The sequence below is a fragment of the Argentina silus genome, assembly GCF_951799395.1.
Source record: "Argentina silus genome assembly, chromosome: 5".
Lineage (NCBI taxonomy): Eukaryota > Metazoa > Chordata > Actinopteri > Argentiniformes > Argentinidae > Argentina > Argentina silus.
In genome coordinates this window covers 15,418,404-15,446,096 of record NC_139659.1, presented here as the reverse complement: position 1 = coordinate 15,446,096, position 27,693 = coordinate 15,418,404, and the positions used below count along the sequence as shown (strand labels likewise).

General features: G+C 43.5%; 5 protein-coding genes across 8 annotated transcripts; 2 read left to right on the top strand and 3 right to left on the bottom strand.

The window, feature by feature from the left end:
• Positions 1-1,496: 1,496 nt before the first annotated feature.
• On the bottom strand, positions 1,497-11,245 carry ark2n (arkadia (rnf111) N-terminal like PKA signaling regulator 2n). 3 transcript variants are annotated; one of them, XM_083669347.1, is made up of 5 exons: positions 11,068-11,245; positions 9,312-10,202; positions 2,804-2,980; positions 2,130-2,238; positions 1,497-1,912 (listed from the first exon to the last, which is right to left on the bottom strand). In XM_083669347.1, exons 2-5 carry the CDS (start codon positions 10,135-10,137, stop codon positions 1,723-1,725), a joined length of 1,302 nt encoding a protein of 433 aa, XP_083525473.1. In that variant the 5' UTR covers positions 10,138-10,202; positions 11,068-11,245; the 3' UTR covers positions 1,497-1,722. The 3 variants fall into 3 exon arrangements, with proteins under 3 accessions (XP_083525473.1, XP_083525475.1, XP_083525474.1); XM_083669349.1 differs by lacking the exon at positions 2,804-2,980; XM_083669348.1 differs by lacking the exons at positions 1,497-1,912; positions 2,130-2,238; positions 2,804-2,980 and adding an exon at positions 3,565-6,670.
• Positions 11,246-11,439: 194 nt separating this feature from the next.
• haus1 (HAUS augmin-like complex, subunit 1) lies at positions 11,440-13,507 on the bottom strand. Of its 2 annotated transcripts, XM_083670300.1 has the most exons (10): positions 13,402-13,507; positions 13,187-13,229; positions 12,910-13,084; positions 12,672-12,807; positions 12,389-12,523; positions 12,164-12,287; positions 11,966-12,031; positions 11,813-11,884; positions 11,662-11,709; positions 11,440-11,575 (listed from the first exon to the last, which is right to left on the bottom strand). In XM_083670300.1, the coding sequence occupies exons 2-10, from the start codon at positions 13,205-13,207 to the stop codon at positions 11,525-11,527; spliced, it is 828 nt and encodes a 275-aa protein (XP_083526426.1). In that variant the 5' UTR covers positions 13,208-13,229; positions 13,402-13,507; the 3' UTR covers positions 11,440-11,524. The 2 variants fall into 2 exon arrangements, with proteins under 2 accessions (XP_083526426.1, XP_083526425.1); XM_083670299.1 differs by lacking the exon at positions 13,402-13,507 and having other exon boundaries at positions 13,187-13,304.
• Positions 13,508-13,750: 243 nt separating this feature from the next.
• atp5fa1 (ATP synthase F1 subunit alpha) lies at positions 13,751-17,666 on the top strand. The gene is made up of 11 exons (XM_083670872.1): positions 13,751-13,877; positions 14,566-14,641; positions 14,814-14,983; positions 15,245-15,418; positions 15,567-15,733; positions 16,036-16,336; positions 16,421-16,645; positions 16,722-16,829; positions 16,915-17,059; positions 17,190-17,340; positions 17,450-17,666. The coding sequence occupies exons 1-11, from the start codon at positions 13,818-13,820 to the stop codon at positions 17,526-17,528; spliced, it is 1,656 nt and encodes a 551-aa protein (XP_083526998.1). The 5' UTR covers positions 13,751-13,817; the 3' UTR covers positions 17,529-17,666.
• Positions 17,667-18,737: 1,071 nt separating this feature from the next.
• On the top strand, positions 18,738-24,957 carry LOC310804922 (transitional endoplasmic reticulum ATPase). The gene is made up of 17 exons (XM_083670357.1): positions 18,738-18,871; positions 19,398-19,509; positions 19,875-20,047; positions 20,225-20,367; positions 20,828-20,958; positions 21,068-21,199; positions 21,313-21,415; positions 21,529-21,662; positions 21,772-21,907; positions 22,003-22,115; positions 22,251-22,415; positions 22,591-22,713; positions 22,806-23,018; positions 23,156-23,464; positions 23,663-23,818; positions 24,097-24,251; positions 24,369-24,957. The coding sequence occupies exons 1-17, from the start codon at positions 18,855-18,857 to the stop codon at positions 24,472-24,474; spliced, it is 2,421 nt and encodes an 806-aa protein (XP_083526483.1). The 5' UTR covers positions 18,738-18,854; the 3' UTR covers positions 24,475-24,957.
• A 766-nt stretch (positions 24,958-25,723) lies between these two features.
• On the bottom strand, positions 25,724-26,938 carry hwa (huluwa; the record flags this gene model as incomplete). The annotated part of the gene is made up of 3 exons (XM_083669797.1): positions 25,724-25,890; positions 26,021-26,225; positions 26,312-26,938. 3 exons carry the CDS (start codon positions 26,936-26,938, stop codon positions 25,724-25,726), a joined length of 999 nt encoding a protein of 332 aa, XP_083525923.1.
• Between the last annotated feature and the right edge of the window lie 755 nt (positions 26,939-27,693).

The window sequence follows — 27,693 nt, the reverse complement described above, 5'->3', positions numbered from 1 at the left end:
AATATCATAAGTCTTTAGGTTTTAGTCTTTCATTGACAACAGTTCCATTACACTTTGGTTCAGTTCCTGCCGGGTTCAAGGACTTTCCCTTTCTGTGACCAGCAGGAGCAAATGAAATGCTTAAATAACCATTTAGTGAGGGAGAGAGACAAGGGGGTATATGATGCAGTAAAATGGAGCTGATGTGTCAAATCAGATCATTGATAAAAACTAAGCAGGCTTGGCTGCAGTCTCCCCAGGTCTGCAAAGATACACATAAGACCACAGGGAGAGAAAGAGCCCTGAGGATCAGGGTTAAAACAATTCATACATAAATATGTCTCTCTACTATAAGCCCCCAAGTGGGCACAAACTCATCAGCACTTTACTTCTGAATATCCATGTCGTAAATTCACATCTATTATTAAAATATCTCTTGTAGAGACGGCAAAATCTGCCGTGTTTAAGGTAAAAGAATATACATGATTCTGAAAGAAAATAGTGCACATTCCAAGGCATTCAGGCCATCTTGATTTGCAATGTTCAATGGAAGATACATTTCCTCAGTTGTCAAAGGGGTCCAGAGAGGTTTAGGAGGGAGTTCTCATTCACACTGACACACACAAACCAAAAGTGCACCCAGTCAGCACTGCAGGGTCATACTGTACATTCACTGACTGGCAAAACGACACCTGGGACACTTTCAGACCTCCTCCATAGCAACACCCTGGCTCCACAAACAGCAGATATGCCTTACAGTAATAATAGTACATTACCTGCATTGCCCGTGTGCTGCAGCACTGCTTGAGTGCAAAGACTGCAGCACTAAATTAGACCATTACCCCCTCCAGGGGGCATCACCTAGACCTTTTTTATAACAGGAAAAAGGAACGTTTATGGAGCTTGCACTTATAGAGACGAAATGAACTGTTTTCTTTCTTAACATTGAGAAATTTTCTGTATTAAACAAACACATCTACTGTATGCCCCAATTATTGACAGAACCAGATATACAAATGGAAAATTCTACTGTAACTTCCTTTAAGCAGAGAATGATAAAACAATGCAATCAATATAGTCTGTATATCAAGTATGGAGCCAGTGGTAAGATTCTATCGATCTTAAAAACATGAAGCTAATGTGAGGTTAGAGTGCAGTAGTGGGTCAGCCGCCAGCCCCCTGTCAGTGGCCGGTCTATTGTACTCCAGAAAGTGTACCAACTGTCGTTTAGTATTGACTGCAGGTGACTGTTGATAAAAAGCCCAATCCAGTCTGAGAATAGGCCACAGCAAGACTGTAGTGTAGCACAACAACAGTGACGGCAGCCTCAGATCCTGCCCCTCCCCTCATGCAGCAGCTTTAAGTCTTATTTTACAGCTAGTGTGCACACAGTGCCTACCAAAGACAGTTCTCAGGGTCAGTGAGGTACTAAACAGGGAGAATATTGCTACGCTTACTTTGAAAAACGTCTGTATGTTCCACTTGCACTATCTTGCGCTGAGTTTTAATTAAAATGATAATTTTTTTTTTTAGAAAGAAAAAAAAAACATATGATTAGGGAATCACCTTCGTAAAATGGCTTTGATACACAAGGTTCTACAGTAGGTTAAAAACAAACAGCACTAAGGAACAGGGAGAGTCCATGAGTTACAGGTGTGTCTGTAACAACAGGTAGGGTTTCCGCCGTGGAGGGGAGGCTGGGGTGGAGGAGGTGTAGGAGGGAGTCTTCAGTGCACAGGTTGCTTAGAGAAGGTATTTGTGTCTGGTGTCCTCGTCCAGAGTGAGGTCCACTACCTCAGGAGGGGACACCCAGTTGGGCTGTGGGGACACTGTAGTCCAGAGCTGGGATTGCCTTGTGCTGTTGAATTGCTCCACTGAGTTTGGCTTCCAAGAAGACAGGCTCTGGATAACACCTCCCCGAGGATGGGCACATCTGTGTGACATCAGCGTAACATAACAACATTAAAGTAGCAATTTGGTGACATCAAATATGCTGAAAGATTGCATGTAGTCATAAAACATCAATCAAATTCATATCAAATCATTGTTAGCTACAAACACTTTTTCAAACTACTGATGCTCTGCAGAGATTCCAGTGCCAGCAAGACTGACTCTGCTTGTGTGTTAACCAAGAGGAGGAACTAACTCACCTTGTGTTTTCTTGCACTCCTACTATTTCCACCTCGCTGTCTGAGGAGGGGATGTTGATCTGGCCCTTGTGAGGGGGTTCCCTGTGGGACAGCTCTGCCTCCATATGACCTGGAACACACAACACATCACATCACACTTTAGAGTGCACAGGTATACATACAACACACTTAGGGTGCGCAGGGACACGTACAATACACACTGGGTCGTTAGACATTAGCTTACACCTAAGGTAATACACTGAAGTAACAAAACTAGCTGCGATAAACACAGGGACACAAAGCAGTTTTTTCTTGGTGTCGGGTTGGACACAGTGTTGCATGGCCTAAACAGTTTCATTGCACTTTGGCCAAAGCGGACAGAGGGATCTTCTGTTTCATGTGTTTTAACAATACAGGCAAACTCCCAAGGACGCACGCTGAAGATTCCACTCTTCAGCTTTCGGAGCACAGCAAAAGGTGTTTTATTCCATTGATCTCAAGACTACAGTTTCAAATATGTTTTATCTTTTCTGAAACCCATACGACTTTTGTGCTCACTTGTTGCACAGAGCCTAAACCTAGTCTAACTAATGCGACTCCCCGCATGTGTCTCCTGGCTTGTGTCAGAGACGGGCCTAACTGAGTCTTTGAGAAGGAGGACATTTTCAGTTTGATACACTGGGTTTGTAACTGACCTGAGAGGAAACACAGATCCTGTGCTCTGTTTGACCCAGAGTGTGCTCCCATATCCTGGTCTCTGTGTGTTTTTAGCTCATGTGTTATCACGCTGGTCCGGACTCTCTCCACACTTAAGATCTCCCGGTTAGAATCAGTGTCTGAAATATCAAAGTGCCCCACTACAGGAGGCCCGTCTGCAGAAACACACAGAAAACACTTCATTATTTAAACCATGTCTCTCTGACTGGAGGGGACAGTGCAACAAAGCAAAGCAGGTTAAAAACCTAGATCATAGGTATTACACCAGGTTATAGCAGTACACTGGAGCACAGGGCACACTGATTGTGTATCATCATAGGTCTGGCTTTCTCTGTGTTGAACAATGAGACACCACTCACCACTGCCACTTTCAGGCTACATCCTACAACATTTTATACGTTCTCAAGCATCTGCCATGCATACACTGCATACCACCAGTCAAGAGGCTGTGGTGATGAATGGTGCACAACCTTAAGGCCCAGATCTTATTCAACAATATTCTTAGAGTAGGCGTAATCGTTGTCAGACTGAAGAAAATGTATTTGATGGCAACAACATCTGAGACTTCTTCTGTGTGTGTCCTACAAAGACGAACCCTATGTGAAATTGGAAAGTACATAACAATTAACTTGAATGCTTAGGTTTACGATTTTTGCTCTAGCCTACTTTGTGATGAAAATCGACGTATCTTGAAGAGAAATGCCTGGTTCAATGCATTGAAAAATAGGCCACAAATGGATCATTCCAAATCTGATGTAATGCATCTAGCCTAAAAGGTGCATATTCTACAGTTAATTCATAATCAAAACAGATTGAACAATTTATTTTGTGTATCCTTTTTAATGCTTTTCAAATTACAGCCATTCACAAAAAACTACTACAGGATGCAATCATTACAAAAATCAGTCAATTTTCAGTTCAAAATCTGTAATTTCATCAAGTGAATGAAATAAGGCAAGTCAATGTAATAGAGCAGTAGTTTGACCAGTTATCAAAAAACAACCAAAAACAATGTCTCAATGTAACAAAGAGTGAAACGTTGCCATGGTGATGAAACCCTGATAGAGTATTGGGGAGGGAGGAACATGCTTGGAGTGTCTCTGCTGTACCCTGTAAGAGCAGTCTCTCTCTCTGTCTCTGGGAGTTACACACAGCCCACAGCACATGCCTGAGGGTCATCTGGACACAATGTACTATGGGAGTGCAGTGTGGGAGTCTGGGCAGAGCAGTTGGCGGTACCAGGGGGTACTGAGGATAACTTCCCAATGGAAAGCCTATGTAGTGAAGACAAAAAGGACTAATATAAACCAAGATTATCTCTTTGGTAAACATCATACCTGTCCTCAATGGAAACCTATGATGTAGGCAACATGCTTGTAAAAAGGGCACTCTCTCCTGTGAGCTGCTGATATGACTGACATACTGTTGCTATACTGGAAATGTTAAGAACAATGTGAAGGTAAACAAATGGAAGACCACTCTTCCAAATTAACTGTCAGATTAGACCTAACTGTGTCATTAGGCTACATGTGGTGGCAATATTCATATGGCAAATGTCCATTTTGAAATTGAACAACAATGGCAGGGGGTAAGATCTGGGCCAGGAAAAGAAATCAAAGGAATATGTCACTGCATTTCAAGAACATAATAGAAAATGTCTACCTTGCACACAAGCGAATGAAAATGAATTATTCTTTGACACTTGCACATTTTACATAACCACAGGGAGGTTAACATGCAAACAGGAGAGTGAAAACATAGTCTATGTAGTACATTTTTGCAAATTGCAATGCTCTGAACATTCCGCCCAACTGAATAAATTCCTAGATATATTCCTTTAGCAATGTGTCCTTGACAATTAGGTAGTGTTTGAAGAAGTCGGGTGTGTGCATAGCACTAAAAACACCTTATTCTCTAAAAGTAGCTGGAGAGAGTTGATCAGTGAGGCAGGGGAGACCTACCTCAGAAACCACAGGATCTGAACCAGAAAAGGCCACTTTGTCACCTGCATGTTATGCATTTGGGAATCAGTATTAATATGCCACAAATGTTTCAGCTTTACTGCTCTGTAACCCAATCTCTGCTCTCATATTGTTTTAAACCTGCTTTCAGTGTGACAATAAAAGTCATATCAATACAACTACTAAAATAGGCAGCATTTTCTTAAAGCACAGGCCAAGTTGGCAGACAAACACACGCCCTACAACAAACCAAACCTGGCATGAGCAGATCGGAAGAAATTTGAGGCTCTTGAATATTATAGCTGCTATCCAGAACCAAAGACCACATACCTTACTCGATGCCCACAATTCACACATAAAAACTGCCAGTGTCTCTCCTTACTACCATCAGTGTCAGTATTGTTCATGGGTATCAGTGCCAACACAATGGCTAATCACATAAAAAAAGACATTTACTGCTCTACCTACAGTACATAGAAACATTGGTCCGTCTTATTTCAACATCCAGATTAATTGAAGGTATTGTATGGGTTGAGTATATTGCATTAAGAATATAATCATTTTCTATCATGTTTGTTGTTAGTAAAGCTATGCCACCAAAGTAAAGGCTGTAAAAGAGTTGACAAGTCTGTAATCAATTATAACCCCACTGAGTGAGGGGTCACCCAGTGCCCTGGATGTGGCTCTGAGTAAATGGCACTATGATTCTCCAACACATCATTCCCAGCATGAATTCAGTATGACAAGGCACATGCTATGAAGTAGCAGCCCCCTGCCTAGTGGCTGACTAGGAGCTGTAATGCACGTTTCTGTATGAATAACATGAACTGACACAGTGTGTGTGTGTGTGTGTGTGTGTGTGTGTGTGTGTGTGTGTGCGCGCGCGCGCTGGTAAACAGGTATACTCTTGGAATAGGCCATACTGCAAGCAAGTGAGAGCCCTGACGGATAGTCTCTTTAGAGAAATGTGCATTGTCCGTGTCAAAAATGCTCGTCAAGCTAAACTAGTTGTACAAGTTGCTGTAGAAACAAGTCATTTGGCTGCAGTGCAGTAACAGGTGAGTTGTTTAGAACGCATCCTAGAAGACCTCACAGTGATTCAGCACTGACAGGTGCCCTGAGCCACAGGTCCCTCACAGCCTGGAGGATATAGCCATCATTCAAATGCAATCAACCGTGTCTAACTGCAGTCGATTGTGTGGTTTTGGTTCTTCTACTGTACTCAAATAAAACTCCTATACATGGCCATGCTCACTGTGTTAATGGAATACCACACACCTAGGATTTTCAGTAGAATAAAATCCTAAACATAAGGACTAAAATCCACAATAAATGTGGACATCAGATAACCACACCCACCATAACTGTGTGTGACGGTACTGGATCTTTATCAATTTCTAAACTGCATTGCTAAAGCAGTCCACGAGTGCAACAACAAAATCTAAACGTTCAAGAGATTGGGGTCTGGAACTTCCATGTTTCCATTTTGGGTGACCACTTCAGGCAGGATGTTATTGTTGAGAGGGATGGGCACCAAGTTGGTGTTCTCTCGGGCCAACATGTACGCGGCCATGGTCTCCTGCGATTCCGAGGAAGGCAGAAAGGAGCTGGGAGGGGTGGGGCGAGGCGCCCGGTGGCGATGGCGTCGCCCCTCTCTGGGGTCGCTTGAGTGTTTGGACGAGTCGTCGTCGTCGTCCGAGTCGAGGCGCGTGAGCTTCTCCATCCAGACACGGAAGCGCTCCTCAGTCTGGCGCTGCATCACGGCGAAGCGCGTCATCGCCTCCTCCAGAACGCTGCCGATGCTGTTCCTGTCCCACGAGCCGCCATCCAGCAGCCCCTGAATCTGAGCGCTCACTCCGGATCCCTCCGCACGGCTGAAGCCAGCTTTAAAGACATTGAGGCCAAGCCATAAGAAACACAGTAGCACTTTCATGTTCGCTGGTGGACTTTTTAAGAGAAAAAAATGACAGGTTGTGTTGCGTGCAGATCGACTTTTCATGCTGATGGACTACGTCATGCAGTAGTAGCGGTCAGGTCTGTGTGCGAAATGCAATAATGGTTGATAACATGGAGTTCTAGAGATCCGGTAGACGGTAGCCTAAATGGTGTTTTACAAAATGTAGGGCCTCATTTCTCGTGTAAAACAGCAGAGAATACTCTACATTATGATTTATGTTGTACATTGTCTTTAACTATGTTTTTGAGAAGAAAGTTGATTATTCAACCAGAGTTTAAGTAAACAGCGTGAAAATGTATTGCACGCCATGCAATTGTTAGTTGCAGTATTCTAAACTCTCACTGGATTATGTCCAATCCCGTCTGCTACGAATATTACAGTTATAAAAGGACTACTTTGCTCACTTCTTGGGACTGCTCTCCCTGTGTAGCCCTATGCAGTTCTGCTCTCCCAGTGTAGCCCTATGCAGTTCTGCTCTCCCTGTGTAGCCCTATGCAGTTCTGCTCTCCCTGTGTAGCCCTATGCAGTTCTGCTCTCCCAGTGTAGCCCTATGCAGTTCTGCTCTCCCTGTGTAGCCCTATGCAGTTCTGCTCTCCTTGTGTAGCCCTATGCAGTTCTGCTCTCCTTGTGTAGCCCTATGCAGTTCTGCTCTCCCTGTGTAGCCCTATGCAGTTCTGCTCTCCCTGTGTAGCCCTATGCAGTTCTGCTCTCCCGGTGTAGCCCTATGCAGTTCTGCTCTCCCGGTGTAGCCCTATGCAGTTCTGCTCTCCCTGTGTAGCCCTATGCAGTTCTGCCCTCCCGGTGTAGCCCTATGCAGTTCTGTTCAACCTTGAAGTAATGAAGCAAAATGGCCACCTGCAGAGGGGATAGTAAGCAACACCTGAGAATTGCCATATTCATCTAAAAGCTTACTTGAATGGGAAAAGCATTGATTTTAATTAAAACAAACAAGTTACCTCAAGTTATGTACATTTCTCATTTAACTGTGCAGATTAGGTAACACGGTTTTAAGACTACCACCAAATAACACCAAGTCAAAAAACGTAATAGCCTGTCACCAACCAGTCATCTGCCAACAATCGTTAAGATACCAATGGAATATAAGTTAAATAGAGCTTAGCTAAAACAAATAGGCCTATACCCATGTATTCTTTTGAAGTACAGTACTAGCCAATTTATATTTGATTTAATAGGAAAGTGAGGAACACTTTTGAAATTCAAGAACTCACTCTACATAAACCTTCACTCCATTAACCAAGAAATATAAATTCACAAAGAAATTAAACGGGGGGGTTACATGTGCAGAAAAATACAAGCTTTTCTTTGCTAACCAACTTTGGTGGCTGCTGAGTGCAACTGGTGTTTCCACACCTCAGCCTCACTCGGTGTAGCCTAGTATTTTTTACAATCTTTGTACAGTAGGCTATAGCCTAGGCCGTGCTTGAAAGTAAACAAACAAGAATACAACAAACAGGTATTCATCTCAAATAGTAATGCAGTATGAAATCCAAAGACATCCTATACCAAAACACAGAGCCTTGCAAAACGGCTGCGGACACCGCAGAGCAACTGCACTGAAACAGCTATGGCCTATGACACATCAGGGCCTTGGGGAAATCAAAGGGGGCACAATCATATTAAACAGAATTTCCCTACCTGTACCAGCAGGGTACATCTGGCTGATATGGCAAGGGTAAAACTAATTATATTCAGCCTCTCTCTAAAGGCAAAGGTAAAGTAAAGACTGAACATTTAGCCTTCTATGTGAATGACATGTTACATGCTGCAGTGGTATGTCCCAGTAACATTGAGCTACTACTATGTTTATGTCATAGGGTTATCTACTGCACACTGTTCTCCCAGTTAGCCTAATACCACATGATGAGATCACATAGGCTAGGCCTACTCTCTGTTTACAGTGGCCTAAATGCAGTGGTAAAAATAGCTCCCTAGCCTATATGGAAGCACAGAGCAAAGTAGAAGACAATAACCCAGTTGTGACATTCCGCAAATGATATCGACATTCCCACAACATGCAAACAATGACAGTTCGAAAAGACCACTTCCTACTACTGGTGATTCAAGTGGATGCGGTAATCTTCAAAGTTATGGTGAATGACGACAAATGGATAGTGACAAAGTAACACAAAACATTCAATGTGATGCCTGTGCTAGTATCCATGTGGGGGGTTATGCAAACATAAACCAAGCAGCGTGTGTATTGGCCTATGATGCCTAATGCCTGTTACTGGGGGTGACCATGACAAATAAGTGTCGTAGTGATTACTCTGGGATGTCTGTGGTGAATGGGAGTTACCTGCTCCGTGGCAATTGTGGAGTACTTGTAATCTGATGCCTTGGTACATGTGTACTGATAGATGGGCTGTGTGTCAATGTAGGTCTATGAAGTCATCTATCTGGATGAGTCAGAGATAATTGTTACCTGGGCTGTCTGTCAACAAAGTCTGTAGTATGCATGCTACTTGGTATGTCTGGGTTAAATGTACGTGATGAATGTTAGCTACCTGGGTGGTGTCTGGTAAATGTGGGCTGTGTGTTGACTGTTACCTGGGATGTCTGTGGTGATTGTCTTGCTACCTCCTGACGCCTCGTCTTCGTCGTCTTCAGAGGAGCTGGTGCTGGAGTCACAGGTGAGGTCGCTGTCGCTCGTACTACTGTCCTGCAGCAGGTTATACTTCTTCCGTGCCGCCGCCTCGCGTTTCTGTCTCAGCAACCGCATGCGATCCTTGTGCTTCTGACTCCGGTGACCTTTGACCTTAGCCAGCCGGCCATTGGTCTGCTTCTCTGCCCCTCCCGCCACAGAAGGCTGACAACGATTCTTCTTTGCTGCCATTGCATTCGTGGACATCTCACTTTCAGAGCGTGAACGCCGAGACTTCCTCCCCCCTGCCACTGTCGCTGATATTTGGCCCCCTGTCGCCAGCCCAGGGTTGGCTCCTCCCTCTGTGGTACCCCCTTCCCCTGCTGCACGTGAGGCTGCCCCCTCATCCCCAGAGGACAGTGTGTCTGAGTCGGCCAAGTGGCCGCTGGAGGATGGTGAGAGCATGCAAGGGTTGGAGTCGCTGCTCTCGTAGACACGACCAGAAGCAGGCTTGTCGCTCCCGGTAGAGGCATGCTGGGACTCCGGGGAGTCTCTGCGCAGCTCCTTCATCAGGCAGGGCATGGAGAGCAGGCCAGGCTCACCCTCTGTCTGCAGGGGGCTGTCCCCCTCCTTCTCCCCCGGTGGCGAGCTGGTCGTCGTTGTCGTCTCTGTTTTAAAGGGCCCATCTTGCTCCCCCCTGACAGCAGCAGCTGACCCCCTCTTCGTGGGGCACTCTGGGAGGGTCTTAGCATCCACAAACTCATCTGTCTTCTCTATGTCTGCCATCTTCATGCTAGTTGAGCACAGAGCCCCTAGGTCTGACTGTCATAGACGAGTGTGCCTGGACAGGAACTCACCTGGAAAAATAATAAATACATCCAATCATATCTTACAGTTCAAGAGTATGCCCCCCGCCCCCCACACACACACACACTGTATATATCATTTAATCCATGAAAACAACAAATGCAAGTGACTAGCTAAGCCATCTATTAAATGATACAATGCAAAAGACATGAGTTTGGACACCATAGACTAACTTGGTATCAATATGCACGGTGGATTTGAACTGCTACAAATAGACTCTCTGTAGCTGGTGCACAATGTACTGTAGCTGGCGTCAAAATAATGGTGTCATGTTTTAGTCCTGCGGTGGTGCCACTCTAGATCCACCACCCCGAAACTCAAGTCGAGAGACTGTACGCAACACCTACCTAGCCATGATCCCGGGATAACAGACAGAGCTTCATCTATCATGTATGAACAACATGGGGCTGAGCTTATACTTTTTCCAACTAGGCATGGTAGCTAGAAGCCACAGTACTTCACCTTTACTTAGCGGCTGGCGAACTAATGTCATCGTATATCGCCTCATAAGGCGGTTGCACTAAGCTGGCTAGGTCACCACGGCCAGCAGGGGAGAGATTGAGGGCGTCGTTAGCTGGCTAGTGTCTGCTACTGCAGTAATGTGGCGTTAATGTATAAGTATCCAGCTAGCTTGCCACGTTTTTATTGGGAAGTTCTGAATGGGTACGCTAAAATGATGGTCCGTTATCAATGTGTCTGATGCCTGTTATTGCCAGCTGCCTAGCTAGTTATCCCCAAAAAATGGAGTCAAAGAGTTAGCTAGATAGTCATGTATGCTAGGCGTTAGCCAGCTCGCTAGTTCTGACGATGATGTGTAACGTTAGCTGCTTCTTCTAACTTAGCATAAGAACTTACCTGAATGTTATACGCTTGTTTTTGCAGTGTCCGACTTGTTTGACATCTTATCTGTAGCTTCTTAACTTGGCACGCATAAGTAACGCACAATTACTTATCTGTGTCTATAAATTGGAACGTGAACTTGGGTCCACTATGGATATCTTATTTCCAGCTAGCTACTTATTTCAAAATGTCCCCATCAGCCGTTGTTCACATAAAAATGTATGCGCCATTTCCGTGCTGCTGCTTAAGTGTCACACTTTGGAAATCTAGCGCCCCTGACCGTAGTGGAGGAGGATCTTTGATTGTATTTTATTTATCACATTCTCCATCAAACCTATGGTAAAATACAAATATGAAGCCAATAACAACTTTAGATGAAACATTTATTACAATTAATTATGTTTACATTATGCATTTTATCATTCCAATCCATCAGCAACAGATGTGTCATTTTAAGGGTTGCCCTTGGCCTTTAGGCATTGAGGAAGTCCACCTTCAGCTCGAGTTGCGCATCGATTGAAGCCTTGGATAAAGAGAAAATAGTTAATTTTAAATGCAATTCTGACAGTGTGTACAGTCTTAAAACAGCCTTCCCATTGTCAAACTCACCAATTCTCTTTTTGCCTCTTCAATTTTCACTTGAGCAAGAGATGGACACTAATGACAAAACACAGCACAAGTTATCAGAACAAATCATGCAACAAACATTTTGGAAGATCAAAAAAAAGTCATATAAAAGTTAAAGAAACAAAATACGTACAGGGCTCAAGTCACTGTAAGGTTCCAGTTTCTTTGTCAAAGGTCCAATTTCTTGTTTTAACATTGCAATTTGCTGCAGATTCAGAGGACAAACACGATTATGATACATTTCACAACAATCCAGAGCAACAATTACACATGTTTTTGTGATTACCCCAGAGAGCTCCATGAGGGCTTGGTGTGAGAGTCGATTCTCCATGTGTCTGGATGCCAGCTGATCCTGTGGGCATGAGAGCACCATGCATTGCTTATGTCACAAGGACCAACTGAATATTATGAATGAGCTATCAAAAAAACACAGCATACACAAACCCCCCCTCCACATCAAACATCTCAAAAAACAGAAACTAACCTCAGCAATCTTATTTCGGTATGACAGATCTTTGGCTTTTGCTTTCACAAAATCCATGTTCAGCAGTCTTTCTTCCGCTTTGGCACTCTCCACCTTCTGAGCTTTCACTGTTTTCTTGATGTCCCTGTAATGAGATGAATATGTACATTTATTAACTACCTTAGCTGACAACCTCAGCTTTTTGCATGTAAATCTTCAGTTTCATCCTGACTGTGATCATCTTACTCTTGCAAGGTCTTCCGTAGAACCAGAGTGGCCCCAAGTCTCTTTCTGAGGGCAGTGAGCTCTCTGTCAAGTCTCCTGTCCATCTTCTCAGATTCCAGAAGTTCATTGGTCAGGTTATTTATTGCAGGCACAAAGCTAAACAAACAACATGGAATTTTAGCATGAGAATTTATTTGCATGACTTTCTGTCAGTATTTTGTTGATGATATCGGTCAAATGAATTGCATACATAAACGCAGAAGTCAGGGTGGCTCTCTTTAAACTAGGTAAGTTACTTAGCTACCTGCTTAAAGATGTGTCTCTGACTCCGAGCGCCATTGCATTGGCCACCAAGTTTGACAGGTAGTCTGATGCAGGTTTTGCCAAACTTCCAGAGGATAAACCCACTCCTTGTAAAACGACATCCTGTAGATGAACACCTGAAAGAGAATCATAGACACAGCATGATGTCCCTACTCCCCATATCTCAATTATTGTATGAACCACTTTACAATTAACGGTACATCAAGTTATCACGTTACCATCCGCCTGGTATTCAGAGGTTTTCTGTTGATGATCATCTATGAGCAGGGAAGTCTCATTGCATCGAGCTTCACTTGTTTCTGCAAGCTGGAACAGTATGTCAATAGTCCGTGTGTTAGCTTCATATTGGGGAATAGTTTGATCTCCAAAAACCGCGTTGAGCCATTTGTTAACCTGAAAAATATAAACAAGATCGTTAAATAAACAGACAGGTCTCTGAGTAATCCTGTATATAAATTAGAATGCAATCTATAACACAAAGATGACCACTCAAACCTTATCTTCCTTTTCACACATGTCTACGAGCAGGCAATATAACCTGTTGAAGAAGAGGGTTTGAAGAGAGAAGATCCTAACAACTAGCTCACTGACACCACAACAACGACACACGTTTCTTTCGCGCCCCTCATTTCATTAAACATCTTCCGGCTTTAGCTCAGCCAATGGGAACTGTAATTGCCTCTACTCAATGCCGCCTACTTTTTACGTACCCATTCAGCACTTCACATTAGCCTTTTTTCCCACAGAACATTCCCTCAGAATAGAGATCTGAATGAGACCAGTTGAGCAGTGCAATCACAGAGTGATGTGAATAAGTGTGTCCAAATTCGTGAAGCTACTGTTTATTTGAAAACAAAATTAGACGGAAGTTTAGTGAATTGTGGCTGATGTTGCTGGTCAAACATGTTGACACCAACTGGCTTTTTTTTTCAAGTCATCTCAATATCAATATTCATAAACCCAATTAATCTAAATCAATCCAAATTGTTGAAGTTTTAATAAATAGTCAAGTGTTTCCGGTTCATAATGACCTTTCTATATTCATTGCTGTGTCCTCCATCTTCCTCACTCCCCTCTACGCGATTCAGCCGGTCCGTGTAGGACAGACCCGCGTAGAAACATCAAGATGTTTTCAGTTCGCGTCGCAGCGGCCCTTGCCCGTACTCTCCCCCGTCGGGCTGGATTTGTAAGCATTTTTTATATCTTGCTATGCTTGAATTATATTCTTTTACCAGTTAAAGTTGACATATGTGCTCGAATGGCAAATGGCGAGCCGTGCATGCAGACCGCCATCTTGCACTTGAGGGCCCGTTTTGTAGCCCTACCAGCGCGTAGCATTGACATTTGATGACGTTACTGACCAGTTGAAGATCAAAGTAATTTATGAAAGTCGCAGATGTATAATATGTTGTTATCTACCGATTACGTGCATTGACCATACATTCCAATCCAAAGAGTGAACCGTTAGCGAATGTCATCTGGTAGCTGGCTAATGTTAGTGAAGGTCAGGTTTTGTGATAATCCATTGAGTGTTCCAAATGACAGCTGTCCACAACCATTGTTCATGCACGTTTGTGTGTATTGACAGCTGATATGGCAATATTAAATGTTATTTGCGTTTGGCCAGGTCAATGGATTTCATTGATTGACTGATAACTAGTGCTAACAAACAGTTGACTAGTTATCTAATTGAAACTGCGTAAGATGAATACTGAGCGTGTGGTCATGTCGCTTTGATTATAAATGTTAAGGTAAAAGTAACCGTGTACATTTGTTTGCTTGATAACCGTAATCAGTCTTCCACGACTGAAAATGTCATGACTTTTTGCATGCATGACAATTTCAGTTATGCAACTCAAACACTTCTATTACAGGTTTCCAAAAATGTTGCCGCTGCATGTGTAGGAGTCAATCACCTGCACACAACAAGACCATGGCTGCAGAAGACAGGTAAGTGTTTTTAACACTTTTTTAAATGTATGTGTTTGTATAGCTTTGAGGTATGGCCAGCCTCTCTTAAGTGCTCCTTATTGCCATCCCCCAACTACAATACTCTACTACTCTCTAACTACTCTGTTATGTCTGAACTTAAGTAACTGTTGTAAATGTGTTGCATCTGCAGGCACTGCAGAGGTATCTTCTATTTTGGAGGAGAAGATCATGGGAGCTGACACCAGTGCAGACCTGGAGGAGACTGGCCGTGTGCTGTCAATCGGTGATGGTATTGCCAGAGTGTACGGGCTCAGGAATGTCCAGGCAGAGGAGATGGTGGAGTTCTCCTCTGGGCTCAAGGTGAGCCCGGTGTCATGTTGAGGCCCGAATGTCTGTGGAGCCAGTACTTGCAAGCTTGTCATGACTTGTCATGACCATTTTTGTTGGGGTGGAGGGGCTGTCGCAGTAGCAATAAGAATTATCATGTAAAGAGCAACACTGATGACATGCCTGCCAGAGAATCTGCCTTAGTTGATTATAATTATGTTGATTTATATTATTTTTTGGAATATGCGATATGCAAAACTGAATTACCATGTTTCTGGTCCCTCTTTTTTACAGGGTATGTCTCTGAACTTGGAGCCTGACAATGTTGGTGTTGTGGTGTTCGGTAACGACAAACTCATCAAAGAGGGTGACGTTGTCAAGAGAACAGGAGCCATTGTGGATGTCCCTGTTGGTGTAGAGCTGCTTGGGCGTGTGGTGGACGCTCTGGGAAACGCCATTGATGGCAAGGTCAGGACCTATTCAATGGATGAGTGACTCTTGCTGCATCTTCTTGTGCAGATTGCTGATGAGGGATATGATTCAACTGAGAATTTAGTATGTGGCACCAATGATGGTGCTGGGTAAAAAGTAATTACTTCCCCACTGCCTGTTTAAGGGTCCCCTTGGGTCCAGTATCCGCAGGCGTGTGGGGCTGAAGGCCCCTGGCATCATCCCCAGGATCTCTGTGAGGGAGCCCATGCAGACTGGAATCAAGGCTGTGGACAGTCTGGTGCCCATTGGGCGTGGACAGCGTGAGCTCATCATTGGTGACAGACAGACTGGGTAAGAGGATGTTCCATCTGGTGTTAGCTTGTGGCAAGGTTTAGTATTCAATGCCTAGAGCAACCGATCTTGAGTTACTTTAGTAGAATGGTTACTGTATATGGCAATGTAAGGCAAATAAGGTCATGTTAAAAGTTTGCCCAGCACTTTTTGTCATGCCTCCATTTTTTTACCACCTGTTCTTGTTATTCAAGACAATCAGTTGAAGTCTTTTTAACAACCTCCCAGTGTTTAACATGGTAGATACGTCAGCGAATATTATCGTTGGTATTTAGAAGTTAAGCTATGCAATCCTTTTTCAGCAAAACCGCCATTGCCATTGACACCATCATCAACCAGAAGCGTTTCAATGAAGGTACTGATGAGAAGAAGAAGCTGTACTGCATCTATGTTGCCATTGGCCAGAAGAGGTCCACCGTGGCACAGCTGGTGAAGAGACTGACTGATGCTGATGCCATGAAGTACACCATCGTGGTCTCTGCCACCGCCTCTGATGCGGCTCCTCTGCAGTACTTGGCTCCATACTCTGGCTGCTCCATGGGAGAGTTCTTCAGGGACAATGGCAAGCACGCCCTGATCATCTATGATGATTTGTCCAAGCAGGTCAGTTTAACAGATGGGCAGGGAGATTGATCTGTTAGATTTGATCCTTAGCCTTGTGACACTAACCTTGCTTCCCACCCACAGGCTGTGGCCTACCGCCAGATGTCTCTGCTGCTGCGTCGTCCCCCTGGTCGTGAGGCCTACCCTGGTGATGTGTTCTACCTGCACTCCCGTCTGCTTGAGAGGGCAGCCAAGATGAACGAGAACTTTGGTGGCGGCTCCCTGACTGCCCTGCCTGTCATTGAGACACAGGCCGGTGATGTGTCTGCCTACATTCCAACCAACGTCATCTCTATCACAGACGGACAGGTATGTTTGTGTCCTTGATTTTATTGTCTGAGTCGTAATGCTGAGCCAAACTCTAAATTGCTCTTTTTCTCCCCAGATCTTCTTGGAGACAGAGTTGTTCTACAAAGGTATCCGTCCCGCCATCAATGTGGGTCTGTCTGTATCACGAGTCGGCTCTGCTGCCCAGACCAAGGCCATGAAGCAGGTGAGCTTTGTGCATGTGTATTATCATCTAGTCCCAGGGTCTTGATGATTAAAAAAAATAATGATGAAACCAATCTCCTCATCAGGTGGCTGGTACCATGAAGTTGGAGCTGGCCCAGTACCGTGAGGTGGCTGCCTTTGCCCAGTTCGGTTCTGATTTGGACGCTGCTACCCAGCAGCTACTGAACCGTGGTGTTCGCTTGACTGAGCTCCTGAAACAGGGACAGTACAGTGAGTATCTCCTAGGATAGTGTAGTAAATTCAGAAGATCACTAATGTTTGCCCTGGAGGCTAAGCAGTCATTCACTTGCTCTGACTACACTCTCATCCAATGGTGGCTAATTGTGTGTTCTTCCTGCAGGCCCCATGGCCATTGAGGAGCAGGTAACAGTCATCTATGCTGGTGTGAGGGGACACTTGGACAAAATGGAGCCTGGCAAGATCACAAGGTTCGAGAAGGCTTTCCTGCAGCACGTTCTCGGCCAGCACCAGGAGCTGCTGGCCACAATTAGGTAATCCAAATTCAAGACCGCTGTATGTTGCTGTTGCAATTAATTGTATTATCAAATATCAAATCGTGTGTATGATTGGACATGTCTTAACCCCAATTTCCTCTTACAGGGCCGATGGCCAAATCTCTGAGACGGCAGATGCCAAGCTGAAGCAGATTGTCTTGACCTTCCTCTCCAGCTTTGAGTAATGTGTTAATTTTTGGGTCAAAGTGTTTTGTCAATGTTTGCATAGTGCACCGGTTAAACTTTCTATGAACTTCAAGTGGCACTTGATCTTTAATGTACAGATATCTCCTGACAGAGAATAAAATGTTCCTACCCCAGGATTCTTGGACTCCTTCCTTACTGTGACTTATTTTAAGTGTAAGACCCCATGCTTTTGTAATGCCTTACAACATTGAGACGTCAACTTAAGAGCTTCAGTCTGAAACTATATCCATTAGAAAATGTTGATCATGTGACATTTATCATGAAAAAATGTAATAAAGATTGATTACATCTACAATAATACGATTATGTAAATGAATAATATGGCTACTGTCCTTTCCCATAAATGAAGAGTTCCATTTCATGACAGCAATAATTTTGTTGGGAAGAAAATGCATTTGACAATTGTGGATATATAGTGCTTTGGAATGAAACTCTTCATCTCTTTCAAGACTCTTTAATTGTTCTAATCTAAACACAGTTCGGGCAATATGGAACAAATGGGAAACGACTTCACATTTTACTGACGGCAAGAGGCAGGAACACACTTCAACTGCAGCGGTTTGGTCTGTCACTGGTTCTCTGATAAGATCTTTGCTTCCATGTTAGTATCTCACTGAAATCCCTGCATGTGTCCTTTTAAAATAAAAATCTATGGCCAGAACTACTTTATTTTCTCATCAGACAGATTGTATTTGAATTTCAATCATGAATGGTACATCAGTTATTAGTTTTACATTGTTATAGATTGACACGGAAGAACAGATCTTCTAGCTGTAGTGTCTCAAATGACGCATGACATCTGAATCTAGTAAATTGATGATTTTGACTTTGATTGGCCTTCCTGGCACAGGTTGACTTAGGATGAACTTCAATCATCACTCACATTAATGTTGGTGTGGTATTGTATTGTTTTACAGTACTCTCTTATGTTCATCATGTATTATTTGCCTATTTGTATACACCTTTGAAGAATGAATAACATATTAATGTATGTAAACATGGGAATCAACCTGACCTGATAATAAAGCAATGATAAAAAGTCATATCAGTCACAGAGCCACCTCATAAGTCTTTTCAGACCAATGACAAGTTGTTACTAGGAAGAAAATACAAAGAAGCGTTACCTTTCCTGATTGGCTCGTTGACGTACTGATTTTCCTCGGTACTTTACCGCAGCGCAGATCGAAGCTAGCTACTGATTATACTAGTCGGCGTTGCACTCAGTTAGAGAGGGTAATATACATGAGAAGGCTAGAAAACTAAGGAAACCAGAATTACTCTTCGAATATACCAGACGGAGTACCATGGCGTCAGGAGGAGAGTAAGTTGTTGTTGCTAGCTACCTAGTAATGCTTAAAAGGCAAGGATCCAGTTACCAAGATAACGCGTTAGAATGTTCGCTTTGTGCTAAACAAGTTGGTTGGTAGACCGGTTAGCAAGCTAATGTAGCGAGCACCAAATCATAACAGTTATGTATCGAGCTAGTTGCCTATCTGAGCTTGGCTTCATGGCCTGATTATGTGCATGTGTCAGAGGGTTGGAACCCCAAGTTAGCATAAATTGTAATCATACTAGCAAGTTATTATCAAACGCTAGCTAGCCTGTTAGCTAATGACAGCCTACTTTCGGGCTCTCTGTTTTTCCTGCTGTGTCACTCATGTGGGCCTGCGCAACAGTGGCTGTTGTCTTTGTGGCTTTGCGTGTTTGAGAAAATGGATAACTTGTATCCAACATCCAGCATATGTAATTTTCCCCCAGGTTCAGGTTTACTGCTAAGTTTAGGTAGCAACATCTTATTAGCAAATGTACATTAATGAACATAATTGCTGTTACGAATCTCCCCTCAGATCGAAGAATGATGACCTTTCCACGGCGATATTAAAGCAGAAGCCCAGGCCCAACCGGTTGATTGTGGATGAGTCAATTAATGAAGACAACAGTGTGGTCTCTCTGTCCCAGGTGAGGGGGTGAATCTGATGTTCAATCACATAAGAAAGAAACAACATAAATATATACTTTTACTCCTCTGTAGTAGTTGCTGTAGTAGATTTAAAAAATAAATAAAAGAAATGTATTTTTATTTAACCAGAGAAATCACATTGATATATACATTGATATATATATATATATATATATTTTCATGTAAGCCCTGCCCAAGAAAGCAGCATATATATATATATATATATATATATATATATATATATATATATATATATATATATATATATAATAGTTATACATACACAAGAGACACAACACAGCATACAACATATATCATATGATTATGATTCAGTGTTTTGATTCATTCCTCTGTCCTGTCCTAGGCCAAGATGGATGAGCTACAGCTGTTCAGGGGAGACACAGTGCTGATGAAAGGGAAGAAGAGACGGGAGTCTGTCTGCATTGTGCTCTCTGACGATACGTGCTCAGATGAGAAAATCCGCATGAACAGAGTGGTCCGCAACAACCTTAGAGTCCGTCTGGGTGATGTCATCAGGTGAGATGTAGAGAATGTTGGCATCAGTGCAAGTAGGTAGAGGGCACTAGACCACTTAACTTGACTTAAGTCACTAGGAATAGCTTACATTGTGCAATCGAAATGTATGTACATGTCAATGTACTCAACACACATAATTCAGCTGTGATGGGATGTGTTCCTCTTCATATATATCAGTATCCAGCCATGCCCAGATGTGAAGTATGGGAAGCGCATCCATGTTCTGCCCATTGATGACACCGTTGAGGGGATCACAGGCAACATTTTTGAGGTTTACCTCAAGCCCTACTTCCTAGAGGCCTACAGGCCCATTAGGAAAGGTAATATTCATGCTCCGGGTCTTCTGATTTACTGTTCACTAACAATATCTCTCTATTCAAATAGAGAGTAAAAAAAGTACAAAGGCATGTTGTGATGTACAGTACCAGTCAAAGGTTTGGATACACCTTGCCAAGAGTGTGCAAAACTGTCAACAAAGCAAAAGGTGGCTACTTTGAAGAATCTAAAATATAAAACATATTCTGGTTTATTTAACACTTTTTTGTTTACTACATATATCCATATGTGTTCCTTCATAGTTTTGATGTCTTCAATATTAATCTACAATGTAGAAAATAATTTAAAAAAATAAAGAAAAACCATTGAATGAGAAGGTGTGTCCAAACTTTTGACGGGTACTGTATGTGGGGGTTATCGTCATGATCGTCACAGCCCTTGTGGGGGGTGGCCATGGTCAGTGTTAGGGGTTGTGTGTTTATGAGTAATCTCTGTTGCTTGTAGGGGACATCTTCCTGGTGAGGGGAGGTATGCGAGCGGTGGAGTTTAAGGTGGTGGAGACAGATCCCAACCCTTACTGCATCGTGGCCCCAGACACTGTCATCCACTGTGAGGGAGAGCCAATCAAACGAGAGGTAGGTCTGCATTCAGGACCAGTACCACTGTTATAAAAACAGGACTGGGCTCTCTGTGCTGATGGATCTTGTGCATGAGAGGAGGATAACGTTGGAGCTGTGTGTTTAGGATGAGGAGGAGTCTCTGAATGAGGTGGGCTACGATGACATTGGTGGAGTGAGGAAGCAGCTAGCACAGATTAAGGAAATGGTGGAGCTGCCCCTGAGACACCCAGCACTGTTCAAGGCCATTGGAGTCAAGGTGAGAGAAATGGGTTTTTTTCTGTGACTTTGTGCGGCACATTTCTGTAAATGGGGGAATTAATTGGATGTGTTTTGTATTAAAATTAATCATCAATATGAATCACCCCTCAGCCTCCGAGGGGCATCCTGCTGTACGGACCCCCTGGAACAGGAAAGACACTGATCGCCCGTGCTGTGGCCAATGAGACAGGAGCCTTCTTCTTCCTCATCAATGGTGAGATACACTTTGATACTCACTTTGTTTATTTTGGGTGAGAATTACGTCACTGGTCATGGTCAGGAAAAAGTGATCTCAGTGGCACTCTGTTTGCCTGCTAAATCTTTCAGGGCCTGAGATCATGAGTAAACTGGCTGGGGAATCTGAGAGTAACCTGAGGAAGGCCTTTGAGGAGGCAGAGAAGAATGCTCCCGCCATCATCTTCATTGACGAGCTCGACGCCATCGCACCAAAAAGAGAGAAGGTGGGCTCAGATCTTGATAAACATGTTCTTCCAGCCAGCCGATCCACTATGACTTCAACCCCCTTGAGGCCCACAGAGTGTCATTAACCCTAATTATTGTCCTCTGCAGACACACGGTGAAGTGGAGAGGCGCATTGTGTCCCAGCTCCTCACACTCATGGATGGGCTGAAGCAGCGAGCACATGTCATTGTTATGGCAGCAACCAACAGACCTAACAGCATTGACCCTGCCCTCAGGCGATTTGGTAAGATTGCCAAATCAGTATATATTATATTTATCCAGGGGTAATGTTAATGGTGGTTGGAGATGTATGTGACGGTGACTTTTTTGTTTCTACAGGGCGCTTTGACAGGGAAGTGGACATTGGCATCCCTGATGCCACAGGCAGACTGGAGATCCTCCAAATCCACACCAAGAACATGAAACTGGCTGACGACGTGGATCTTGAGCAGGTGATTGTGTAGCAAGTTGATTATCGATTAACCTCACAGCCATATTGAGGCTCTGTGTAATGTTGGGGTGTTATTTGATGGTGTGTTTGTTTGTGTATGTTTAAGTTGTTAGCTGACTTTGTCTGAATCTTCCAGGTTGCCAATGAAACTCACGGCCATGTTGGTGCTGATCTGGCGGCTCTGTGCTCTGAAGCTGCCCTGCAGGCCATCAGGAAGAAGATGGATTTGATCGACCTGGAAGATGAAACCATAGACGCAGAGATCATTAGCTCCCTGGCAGTCACCATGGACGACTTCAGGGTGAGGACCTTTTTTCTCCTCTACCATGGCAACTTTAAATGTAAAGTGTTGTAACCCTGTGTAAAATGCACTTATAAATAAATAAACACTTACAATGACCACCAGTGAGCGTTAGTGGCTATAGTAGCAATGAATCTCTAAGTCAGGATGAACACGTGTCTTTGTTTGTTTGCAGTGGGCCCTGAGCCAGAGCAACCCCTCTGCCCTGAGGGAGACCGTGGTGGAGGTGCCCAATGTCTCCTGGGAGGACATCGGAGGTCTGGAGGATGTCAAGAGGGAGCTACAGGAGCTTGTACAGGTAAGTCATTGGTTCACTGGGAAATTGTTGGTGAAGCCTGGCAGCTTGACTGGCAGCTTGTTTAACCTTTTGATGTGCTTTTCTTGTTCCAGTATCCAGTGGAGCACCCAGACAAGTTTTTGAAGTTTGGCATGACCCCATCCAAGGGAGTGCTCTTCTACGGGCCCCCAGGTTGCGGTAAGACCCTGCTGGCCAAGGCCATCGCCAACGAATGCCAGGCCAACTTCATCTCCATCAAAGGACCCGAGCTCCTCACCATGTGGTTCGGAGAGTCCGAGGCCAATGTCAGAGAGATCTTTGACAAGGTAAATCTTAACCCGAATTAGCCCCTTTTTATGAATATGTATCAAACTTTGTGATATTTATGTATTTTAAACGTGCAAAGGATTGTATGTGTCACACGTGTACTAAGGAGTTATGACCGTCTGTGTTTATGCTCCAGGCTCGTCAGGCTGCCCCTTGCGTGCTGTTCTTTGATGAGCTGGACTCCATCGCTAAGGCACGCGGCGGTAACGTTGGAGACGGTGGAGGAGCGGCAGACCGGGTCATCAACCAGATCCTGACAGAGATGGATGGCATGTCCAGCAAGAAGAACGTCTTCATAATCGGAGCCACCAACAGACCTGACATCATCGACCCGGCTATCCTGAGACCCGGACGCCTGGATCAGCTCATCTACATTCCCTTGCCTGATGAGAAGTCTCGCATTAATATCCTCACCGCCAACCTCAGGAAGTCTCCCATCTCCAAGGCAAGTGTCTGTCTGTCTGAGTCAGCATGCTCCTTTACCAGGTGTAATGGGTATTGATTGTGAAGTTGGTCATGGTAGTATGGAGAGTGCTGTGTGCAGAATAAATCTCTGAAATTGATGTTTATAATCAGATCAAGGTATAATCATTGTGTGGAAATGCATTTAACACACTGCCTCTACCAACCCTGTCTGGTGTAGGATGTGGATTTGGATTTCCTGGCCAAGATGACCAATGGTTTCTCTGGCGCTGACCTGACAGAGATCTGCCAGAGAGCCTGCAAGCTGGCCATCAGGGAGTCCATTGAAAACGAGATCCGCAGGGAAAGGGAGAGACAGACCAACCCCTCAGCCATGGTGACTTCAGTTACTATGTCTTTACTTAGTTAATGACAGTTCAGATGTAACTTTGTAAGGTCATAACTAGATAATGTGAGACCTGCAGTAATCATGACAGTCTGAGCATATGAACCTGTTGATTTCCTGTTTGATTGATTTATATACACTGGAAATATTGGAAGGAATGATTAGAATCGAGACCTTTTTAAACTCGTTCATACATATAGGGGGAGCCGTAGAGATGACGGTAGAAATGATTCAACATTGTTTTATTTTTGTCGCTCTTGCATCCGCAGGAGGTAGAGGAGGACGACCCGGTTCCAGAGATCCGTAAAGACCACTTTGAGGAGGCCATGCGCTTTGCTCGCCGCTCAGTCAGTGACAATGACATCCGCAAATACGAGATGTTCGCTCAGACGTTACAGCAGAGTAGAGGCTTTGGCAGCTTCCGGTAAGCAGAACACACACAGCAAATACCGAAAAAAACAAAAACAATAATCGCTTAGCCGGCATTATGTTATGTGGTAGGGGACCATATTATTGACTCCTCTCTGCTTTCTTCTCCCAGGTTCCCCACCAGCTCTCAGCCAGGAACAGGGCCCAGCCAGGGCTCAACCAGTGGAACTGGCAGCAACGTCTTTAATGAGGACCAGGACGATGACCTCTATGGTTAAACATGACCCTAAGTGGACCAAAACTCTACCACATGGTGGACCAAAGCTCCTCATACATCCTGGCAAAACTGTACAATGCCATACACACACAAACACACACACAAATTCCATGTTTAAGATTAAATTCATATTCTTTACTTAGATGTCAAACCTCTCTCATCTCCCTTAAATGTTAGAGACAGCATGTTGCAGCTTGTCTGTAAACAGGCTTTGGGGAAGATTATGTCAGACTTTGTAAGGATTGGGGGTAGGAGGGGGTGGGGCTGGGTCAGAAGGTTGTGGGAGGGGGATTGAGGAGAGGACATTTGGCTTCATATAAGCCACTCAATTGAAGGGTACAACACTTGCTTGTTATAAAGGAATGGGAGGGGATATGCATATGACTTGTCATTTTTTATGAATATAGCATAATGTAATAGGATTGAACAAAAAAAATGTGAAAATGCAATTGTAAGAAATGAAAAATAAATTAACTGGTCATAATAGGTGTCAGTGTTTTTTTTTTTTTACTGTTTTGCTTGAGTGTTTAATAAACTAGACTACTCTTTTCTGTTATAATTGACATGATGGAGAGCCTGTTGACTGCTTTGGGGTGAGTTTCCTGAAAGCTTTGCAGCACAAAGTTAATCTTTTACAACTTAGCCTACAATTTATTTTAGTTTACGAAGCTTTTGGAAAAGTCAACTCCTGAGCAGCTAACCAAGAAAATGTGTAGGCCAGTATACCCTTGTACCAGTACCAGGAAACTAGTAGGTCTGTAGAAATCATGAGGTAACACTGACCAAAATGCAACCATGACACATAAGTAATGTTTAGGATTGACATTATACACAATCTTTATTTGAAAAGTATAAGTGAATAGAATCAAGTGTTTTGAGCAGTGCATAAATACATGTTTATTCAAGTGTATGATGTGCTTAATAAAGACCACATGGAACAACTTTTTTAACATAACATTTTCTAACTCTAACCCCTAAATTGTGAGCAAAACAAATATGTGATGCAATTTAGTGAATATCACAAGTGTCTTGGACAATGAACACCATGAATGAATGTGATACAACAGTGACTGCAATTCTTAGTAAACAAAAAGTGTTGTAATCTAAAATTGGTGTTAAGTATTACAGTGATAGATATGAACTGAATATAAACGTGATCATCTTTGTGCAGTGCTCTTTTTTTATATAATAAAATGCAGAAGGAGAAAAATAATTAAAATAAGTTAGGCCATTATTAAAATATCCTTACATCATACCCAGTATTGCCTGGTATGTATTGCAGGTTTGTGATGTTTCTGTTTGGGTATGTTATTTTGCCTCACGTAGCTGGGGTCATAATAGTCCCACTCCAACCCCGAGGCCCACACACCGTTGGTGAGACCATCACTGTCAGCGGACAGGATCCGAAGGGAGACACCTGGGGGGGGAAAGCATGTATAATTTAGCAGCCTACAGTCTATATGACAGGTAATGCCTGAGAAATTGTGTGGTACATGTCCTAAAAATAGTCCTCATTAGGTAACATTACAATTAGACCAAGAACTCACCTGCGCTTGCTCCGAAGTCACTGTCTAAGCCAGGACCCACGGTCGAAGAGTTCCCAGAGGCAACAATACAAGAGGTCTCTGGAGGCATGCTACTGGCGTACTCGCATTCAAATAGGACTTTATCAAACAGGTGTTCACCCGGATTGTTTTGCTCATTCTGCAATTCCATAGTGCTGCTTCGACGCATCCCCAGGTCAGAGATCACCTGCGTAAAATAATAATAGGCTTGTCCAAGACACAAACTACAGAATCCAAAGCTCACAATTTTTATTTTTTGACATTTTCACTTACCCTGGTCTGGGGATCGTTCAGTGCAGGTGAATTGGGTGGCACAAGGTTTGGTCGATCGGCCTCAGAGTCACTAGACTGTGTTAAGACAGGGGCGCTTCTACACCAGTACATTTTGTTCTTGCTATACATGCGTGACCTGCCAGGCAGGTCAACCCTTGAAGTCGAACCAGTCGTGGATGAAGTCATTAATATGGTGCTCGGCGCTCTCAGGGACTCCGAGCCACCCCCCGTGGCTCCGTCCGGTCGGATAAATCTGATCCTATGATCACCTGGGGCCCTCTCCTTCGACGAGGTTCTTGAAGAAGTCACGGGCTGTGCCAACATAGGTTCTGAAACGGACACGTAAGTTCTTTTGCCATCCTGATTTGACAACATTGGCGCATCTGATATTCTGGTGATTCTCTGGCGCGTCGAGAGAGTTGATTGTAAAAGTGTGCTCTCGGAGTCTTCTCGCCGTTTTCTGTTTCTTTTTGAGAAAATTAGTAACTTGTAACCCAGGAACAGGCAATTCAACAGAAGTAGAAGAACTACACAGGGTATAAGTAAGAGAATGAGTAGAGTCAAGCTTGTAATTGGTAAACCTTCAGTCAAATTGTCGGATTGTGTTGATAGACCTATTTGCGACATTTCATCACAAATAGTTTATCCAATTCCAGAACACATGAAGATTACACGATTACGTGGCTTAATTGGGGTTTCTGTCAGGTGCTTTGTTGCAGTAATCAATTTCACGAGGCAGCTCCAACAAGTCTATCCAGCCTTTGTAGCAGAATCTGTTGGATGATTGCTTTGATTTTGTACTTGGCGAACCATGTGGCCTCAAAATTTCACCCAGAATGTGTAGATTTTTCGGTGTCACCATAATGTAGCAGCTCCACATTTTCATCAGCATAGGAGATCTTACTTAAAATTCAACAATTTTTTTTTAAGTAGGCCTACAGGTTAACACAAATTGACTTGCTTGAAAAGCTGTTCACCTTTGTACACGACTGCGCGCTCATACCTTGCTCATGAGATGCACAGGTGTGCCCCGTTAACGTTCATACATAAACCACACCGACTGCCAATCCTGTACCTTACCTGTAAGCTCCTAGTATGGGGCAATATAGACGTATGAAATGTCTAAGTGATGTTCTCTGGGTTTAAGCCCTTATAGTTCTAGTAGGCCAACTTTATGATAACAAATTATTAGGCTAATGTGTTAAATCTACAATTGTCTAAAGTGATTTCTGCTGCCAATAAAACAGAATCATAGAGCCTGTTGAATACCTGCATTTATCCATCAAGACTGTTGGAACTAATATTGGATCATTTATTAAAGAGAAGGAATGAAGGATGTGATGATTAACTATTCAAATGGGGCCAGTGTCAGAGAGAATCTG